Below are 7,968 nucleotides of genomic sequence, written 5' to 3' on the forward strand. Positions count from 1 at the left end.
AACAACCTTATAGACACTTGGGCCAAAGAACATGGTATTGAATGGGTGTATCACATCCCCTATCATGCACCAGCCTCCGGGAAAGTTGAACGATACAATGGCCTGTTAAAGACTACCTTGAAAGCAATGGGCGCTGGGACGTTCAAAAACTGGGATACGCATTTGGCAAAGGCCACCTGGTTAGTCAATACTAGGGGATCTACCAACCGAGCTGGACCTGCCCAATCAAACCTGTTACATACTGTAGATGGGGATAAAGTTCCTGTAGTGCATGTAAAAAATATGCTGGGTAAAACAGTCTGGGCTACTCCTGCCTCAGGAAAAGGCAAACCTATTCGTGGAATTGTTTTCGCTCAGGGACCTGGATATACTTGGTGGGTGATGCAAAAGAACGGAGAGGTCCGGTGTGTACCTCAAGGAGATTTAATACTGGGTGAGAATAGCCCATGAACTGAATTGCACCATATTAAATAGTATATTATACTGTATGTTATCACTACCATGATTACTATAGGTGACTAATTAGAATGTATGGAAAAGAGTGTAACCTGAGCATGACATAAATGGTATGGAATAAGGGGTGGATAGATGTCCTGGTTTCAGTTAGCACAGAATTAATTTTCTTCCTAGTAGCTGGTGGAATGCTGTGTTTTGGCTTAGAATGAGAAGAGTGCTGATAACACCCCGATGCTTTAATTGTTGCAGAGCAGTGCTTATACTAAGCCAAGGACATCTCAGCCTTTGCTCTGTCCTGCCAACGGGCAGGCTGGGGGGTGCAGTAAGAGCTGGGAGGGGACAGACCCAGGACAGGTGACCCAAACTAGCCAAAGGGGTATTCCATACCATCTGACGTCATGCTAAACAATATATAGGGGTGGCTAGCCGGGGGGAGGGGGCCGGACTGCTCGGGGTTAGGCTGGGCATCGGTCAGCGGGTGGTGAGCAATTGCATTGTGCATCACTTGTTTGTACATACTATTATTACTTTCGTATTATCACCATTGTATCATCATTATTATTATTATTATTATTATTTTCCTGTCTTATTAAACTGTCTTTATCTCAACTCACGGGCTTCACTTTCCATTTCTCTCCCCCGTCCCAGAGAGGGAGGGGGGAGGGTGAGCGAACGGCTGCGTGGTGTTTAGCTGCCAGCCGGGTTAAACCACGACACTTGGGCTGTAAATAGTAAACAGTGGGTTATCTTTTTTTTTGTCAGAGAAAAGTGGAAGAAGCTAGAAGGAAATCATCATAATCTGATATAGACGACATCTCTGATTATTTTTTCAAAAAATGAAAATAAAGTGTCATTTATTCAAAACTAACACAATAAGTCTTACTTGAAACGTTACAGTAGTTCTCAAGAGGAAAAAAAGACTTTCTTGTTTTATATCTGCAGGCTTGCATAAGTACTGTAGCTATGTTTTGAGATCAAGTGTTTTATATCCATTATTCTCAAACCTCTCAAATATTAAACCCACAATGCCTTTTAAAGTATAAGCATCTGTTATACCTGTTTATACACAAGACCTATACTCACTTGAAGTACAGAGAATTGATGTTAGCTTGTCCAGATAATGCATTTGCTTCTCCAAGGAATGGGAAACAACTTGGGATTTACAAAAAGACCACTCATGCTTCAACTATTAAAAACTTTCTTTTCTGTTAAGGAATGTAATTTTACATTATGTACTTGTAGACAAAGAAACACAGACAGAAAGAACTTGATTATATAAAAAGTTCCTGTAATTCAGCATAAACGGCCTGAATGTATGCCACTAATACAGATCTGTTTGATTTCCTATTTTCAGGAATTCATTACAACCAGCTATCATCAGTCAGTCTTTTGTTTAGAAAATATATGAGTGTGTACACACGCGGTTTACATAAAGTGGTTTGCCTTTCAGGAAACCTAGCACACCCCTCCCCAGGCATTCTCTGGGTACAAAAATGTTTATCAAAACTCATCTCTGATGTTGAAATGTGGCTGATCTTCAGGTTTAAAGTCTAGGTTGGGGCTGCCATCTTCATTCAGGATTCTTCGAGAAGTATAGCCAACAATTGGATACTTAGCCTTGTAAACATTATTGAAGATATCATCCAGTGACTTTAGCTCCTCTTCGGTGAGTCCTGTCTAAATGAAACAGGGTCAAAAATTAAAAAAAAAAAAAAAAAAAAAAAAGTAGATAATTACATTCATTTTTCTTTTCTGTTGATTACTCTGAATCAGATGGTTTGTCTCCCTTCATTTTCTTGCCTAAGTAAATCACACCTAAAATAAGCAACCCACTGTCACAGTTAGCATCCACTGCCACATCAGTGACACAGAATAAACTAAACCAATTGACAAAGAAAGTAATTTACTTTCTTTGGCAGCATCTTTTTAACCAGCAGGCAATTTCCCCTTTACATGCTTGGTTATATAAGTTGTTTTGGCTCCACAGATTAAAAACTTCCCTCTCCAAGGCTGTTAGTATGGCAGCTTTCATAAGCAGTTAAGTATGTGTCCATTTTATGTATTGAAAATACATTTTATGTATTGAAATATATATATATATTGAAATATATATGAAAATAAAATTAATATTAATGCATTTTGATTTTAAATTAAAAGATGTAAATGTACTTAAAGGATAAATAAAGTATAAATATAAATTTATATAATATAAAGTATATATATAAAAGTTAATGAAGTTAATAAAAGATAATAAAGTTAATGAAGTTAATAGAGTTAATAATGGCCAGGCAGTTGGACTCGATCTTTGTAAGTCCCTTCTAATTGAACTATTCTATTCTAATATAAATTAATTGAATATTATAATTCATCATCTTTCTGAGCTTTTCATGTGCATTAACTAGCAGCACACAAAGCAAAAGAGTAAAGTTCTGCAAAGTGCAATTAAGATAATAGTCCACTTCTTACTATGTCATGAGTAAGATCTGCTGGATCCAGAGACATCTTTGCAACTCCTCTTGTTGAGTCTTTCCCAACCAAAGCATTGTATGGGGCTCCTTTTCCATAAAATTCTGTCAGAGGTAAATAAAACAAAGCAAAATAAGACAACAAAGTGATGGTCTGACAATGTACAGGATAGGTTCAGCCTCTAATTTTCACCAGCCTATTTGACTTGTTGAAACAAACAACTTGAGTCTAAGACCCTTCCTTCCAAAACTGACTTTTGATTTGCTGCTTTTTTATAATATATGCGAGTCCTTAAACAAAAATGAACAAACAAAAACAAACAAACAAAAAAAAACAATCAAACAAAACAAACAAACAAACAAAAAAACATAGAGTGCAGTTGTATAACACAACTGTTGAACTCCTATACTGCAGTCTTAAAATTTTAGGGAGCTATGCTCTACATTCTCATGAACAGTTTGTAGACTCCAGAATTTGCAGCAGCAAGCCTTGTCTAACTTAGGATTTGAAGATCATCAGATATATACGTCCAGACAAGGTGTATTGACAAGCTTAGTACAAGTAAAGCAGCAAGCCATGAGGGTGCCTGTTATGACATTAGGGCAAGTGGCCAGGCCTCCTTGGTGCTTTCAAACATTTTATGAATGTTTCCTGTTTTCCATAAAAAGAACAGAAAAAAAAACACCAACCAACCAAAAAAAAAAAAAAAAGAAAGAAAGAAAGAGAGAGAAGAAAGAACCAGAGTTCAAATTAAAACATCTCTATTTCCTAGGGAAGGCACAAACAGCAAATACATGTAGAGCACTAAGCCAAGTATAAATGATGAGACAGGAAGCCTCATGAAGTAACAAAATTTTACAGGAGAAAAAGTTACGTGGGTCTCCCCATCTAAAATCATAGCCAACTCTTCCAACAGTTTTGAGCACACCACTGGACACCCCTTCAACATGGGAGGAGGCCCAGAGCTGAGGGAACACTGCTACTACGTGGTGCAATATGGGCACATCCGAAGTGGCAGTGGCCTGGTGAGCTCACATACCCAGGGCAATAAAATGGCTGGCTCCACAGCTGGTGAGGACTCAGCAGCTGTCATCAGCCTGCAAGCTTACTTGCACTACACTGGGTTGTCTGTCTGTGTGTGTGCTGTAAGCTCAAACCAGAGTAAATTCTAGACAAACTCTTAGCATGGGTTGTGCCAGTGGAAGGTATTTTTTAAAAGGAAAAAAAATTTTTGCTGCAACTGAGCTGCAGATTTTTAATAGTTTGGGGACATTTAAGAACAAATGACTGAATAACACCACAAAACCAAAGCAGACAGCAGAAGCGATGCAAACTTGCCTTTTCCAGAGGTGACATCAAACACTACTCCTTTCACTGCTAGGTAGATGGGCTGTCCTTCCTGGAAAGAAAGTGGTCAATATATCCTCAATTCTTAAGGGTAGGCAAAAGACAACTATTTTTAGCTATGAAATCCATACTTACAAGAGAATGAAATGCTCTTTTCTATATTCTCAAGGAGCTTACAATCCAATGCACAATAAATATATAGCCTGGCAATTTTATTTGACCCCATAATCAGCAGCCTGGTAAAAATGATATGTCTGTGTGCATCTGGGTAACACAGTATGGGGCATTTCTATACCTGGCTGATCTGAAGTCTCTCCTCTGTCACCTATCCATGCATCCTTGTGTCAGCTGTTGTCATCACGCAGCAGAAAGAAAAATGAAAACAGCACTGGGGACTATAAAGGAGATAAAAAAAGGATGTGCACTCCCACATCACAAGCTGCTCCCTGAAAAAAAATCTGAGTGTCACCTGGAAAACTAGCGGCAACATCGTATTTCTAAGCCTCTCCAGTCTGAATAGGGAGAGTAGAGAAATAGCCATGGGTTAAAACTCAGTTTATTTTGTGGAAATCTGCCTCTCATTTGTGTGTACACAAACATACCTCTTCTCTCTCTTGAAATTTCTTGCTTGTGCTTTAAATTGTCCCAGAGATCTTTTGAGGATTTAAGCATATGGGGTAAGAAAATCTGTTTAATCTCCATGATACAGAACGTGTCCCTCGTGCAAGTCACCCCATGACGCTTGTCTGCTGGAAGACGATAAACTACAGCTTTCTGCTCGTCGTGCTGTCCAAGACAGAAAGGTGTGCGGCACGCAGCATTCCTTATTTGATTAAGGGAGTGCGAGGTAAACACACAAACACGCAGAGCTGACCTGCTGACATCTGCTTTACTTAACCAGCCCCAGCCTCTCCGCTGGCTGCTGCACATCAGGTGTATTTTTAGTCAGGAGCTGGTTAGTTTCTTGGAAGGATGCAGGCCCGTGCACTGCTGCGGCGGGCCCACAGGGGGCCAAGCCGAGCTCCGCACGACCCAAACCGGCTCCCCCCGAGCCCCCGGGGCACAACCCACGTCCTGCGGCGGCTCCCTGGCCCCGTGCCGCCCCGCCGGCCTCCCCTACCTGCTGCCCGTCGTATCTGGCCAGCTCGGGCTCGGTGAAAAGCCGCACGGGGGCCTCACCCGGCGGCGGCGGCGGCGGCTTGAAGCGCAGCTCCTGCTCGGCCGCCGCCAGCAGCGCCACCAGCAGCAGCCGCCACGCCATGCCCGCCCCCGGCCCCGGCCCCGGCCCGCCTCCGCCTCCGCCTCCCGGCCTCAGCCAGCCCCGGGCTTGCCCGGCCCCGGGGCCGGCGGCGGGGAGCGGGGGGCTCGGGGCGGGTGAAATGGCGCGGGGAGGGTTGAGGAGGTTTCGCTTCTCGTCACGTAACCTGTGGCAGTTGGTTTGGGTTTTGTTCAGCCGAAGGATGGAGGGAATAAATAGTGGTGTTTTTTTTTGTTTGTTTGTTTGTTTTTTACTTATTTCAAATGACGCGCTGTCCCCGTGTTGTAAATATAGCGTGGGGGAACGTTCTGGCAAAAGAATGATCGGTTTCATGTTTGTAATTCTGTCAAGAATTAAGGAAATTGGAAACTTTTAAACATTCCTGTGTTCGTGTGGCACCCCTCAGCCTGCAAGGGAGGAACCGAGGATTCAGGAGCAGGTCACTGAGAGGCACCTGGCAGTGAGAGCTCTGTTGGTCAGAGGCAGTTCAGCAGGGAGAGAGAAGCAGGTCTGAACTTTAAGGGTTGTTTATAAACCCTTCTTGCCTGAAATCCATGAGCCCACCTCAGGAGGACACCCCTTGCTTGAGGGTCAGCCCTTCTTCCCCAGGCAGGTGGGTGCATTGCTGTAAGCAGAGGTGTGGCAGCAAACCCAAACCAGCATCTCCATAGATCTCTTCTGGTCAACAAAAGCATCACCAGACCAGAAGCCCAGCAGAGCAGGGCCATGGGGGTGACAACCACAAGACAGGTGACAACCACAAGACATGTCCCTGTGCCCAGGAGTTGGCCTGATCCTGCAGAGCCAGGGCAGGGAGAAGCAGGAGGCTAAGGCCACCTGGGATCTTGCTGCTGTGGATTGCTCTCTGGCATGGCAAGCTGAGTATCACTGCTGTTACAGTGATGGCTTAAAAATTGTTTCTGTGACTCTCCTCAGGCAGTGAAGTTTGCCTATTCTGCCCCAGAAATAGCTGGGCTTCCCACCCTGTCTGTGCATCACTTCCATCTGCTGCCTCCACACGCCACAAGACAGACAGGAAATGTCAAGCAGAAAAGAGACCTTTATTAAGGGCTGGGACAGAACAGCTCCTGAGCGCTCCTGTTATGCACAAGCAAGACACTGGAAAGAGCTCTGGCATTTGCCTGGTTACTCGGCCTGCAAACATCCTGCATGGCTTCCAGCAGAGAGCCATGCTGCTGGAAATATGCAGAAGACTAATTTGTCAGTTTGGTTCAAGTCACATTATACACTTACCTATTATTCTGAAATAATTAGTTATTAGTGTCTCCCTGGGGAGGGCAGCAAGCACTGAATAGCAGCCAACATCTGTCAGAAGTGTTAGGGATTTGGGGGTGAGCTAGAGCCTGCCTTTGAGCCACAGCCACGTGCAAAATGAGTAACGAGACCTAAAGTATCATTTCAGAAAGGAGAGACCATGCATTAGGAATGCTGTCGTCAAGGGACTTCAGTTCTTGGTTATTAATGTACTGGTTTCGGGTCCTAGGCACGGGGAAATGGTCAGCAGCAACTTACTGCAGTGTTACGTCTCAGTGCAAGAAATGTTTTGCGTGCTTTTTCTTGATTATGAAATGTCACCAATTACACGCTGGGGGAGAAAAATAGGTAATTGTGTACAGATGGCTCATGAGTCAGGTCTAATGAGGTTATTTGATGGTGTTTTTTTTTTGTTTGTTTGTTTGTTTTTTTTTGTTTTGTTTTGTTTTGTTTTGTTTTTTGGTCTTTTATCTTCCTGGAGCACCCCATCGTCGGTGCTGCTGTGCCAGGCTGGGCCCTTGCTTCAGTGCATGGCTAGCAGCCCCAAGGGAGCAAATGTCTCTCAGGGGGAGTGGGCAAAACTGTTTTAAGTTGGGTTGTCCTTGTCTCGGACAGCTTGTGTTGTGAGGTGTCTGAGGTAATAAAGTAAAATAAGGTAAAATAAGGTAAGGTAAAATAAGGTGAGGTAAAATAAGGTGAGGTAAAATAAGGTGAGGTAAAATAAGGTAAAGTAAGGTAAAGTAAGGTAAAGTAAGGTAAAGTAAGGTAAAGTAAGGTAAAGTAAGGTAAAGTAAGGTAAAATAAAATAAAATAAAATAAAATAAAATAAAATAAAATAAAATAAAATAAAATAAAATAAAATAAAATAAAATAAAATAAAATTAAAATAAAATAAAATAAACAGTTGCTCCATCACTAAGGAGCACACTGATGCAATTACCCCGGAGGGAAATGTCCTTACAACCCTCACAAAGAACCGCTTATGCGTGTGAGGGGAACCCCCACGCCACACGGGCCAACGTCACGTTACTCAGAGCCCGAGCATGGGGCCGAGATTCCCAAACCCGGCCCCACAGGCCGTGCAGGTACTGGTCCAGCTCCCCTCAGCCGGGCGCCCCGGACTACAGCTCCCGGCAGCCCGCGGCGGGGCGGGCAGCGGCCGGCGG

General features: G+C 43.3%; 1 protein-coding gene across 1 annotated transcript; it reads right to left on the reverse strand.

Annotated features, from left to right (window-relative positions):
* Positions 1 to 1,204: 1,204 nt before the first annotated feature.
* Positions 1,205 to 5,533, reverse strand: NENF (neudesin neurotrophic factor). The gene is made up of 4 exons (XM_032185818.1): positions 5,390 to 5,533; positions 4,261 to 4,321; positions 2,923 to 3,026; positions 1,205 to 2,133 (listed from the first exon to the last, which is right to left on the reverse strand). Exons 1-4 carry the CDS (start codon positions 5,528 to 5,530, stop codon positions 1,957 to 1,959), a joined length of 483 nt encoding a protein of 160 aa, XP_032041709.1. The 5' UTR covers positions 5,531 to 5,533; the 3' UTR covers positions 1,205 to 1,956.
* Between the last annotated feature and the right edge of the window lie 2,435 nt (positions 5,534 to 7,968).

The sequence above is a fragment of the Aythya fuligula genome, chromosome 3 (genome assembly GCF_009819795.1).
Source record: "Aythya fuligula isolate bAytFul2 chromosome 3, bAytFul2.pri, whole genome shotgun sequence".
In the NCBI taxonomy this organism is placed as follows: Eukaryota; Metazoa; Chordata; class Aves; order Anseriformes; family Anatidae; genus Aythya; species Aythya fuligula.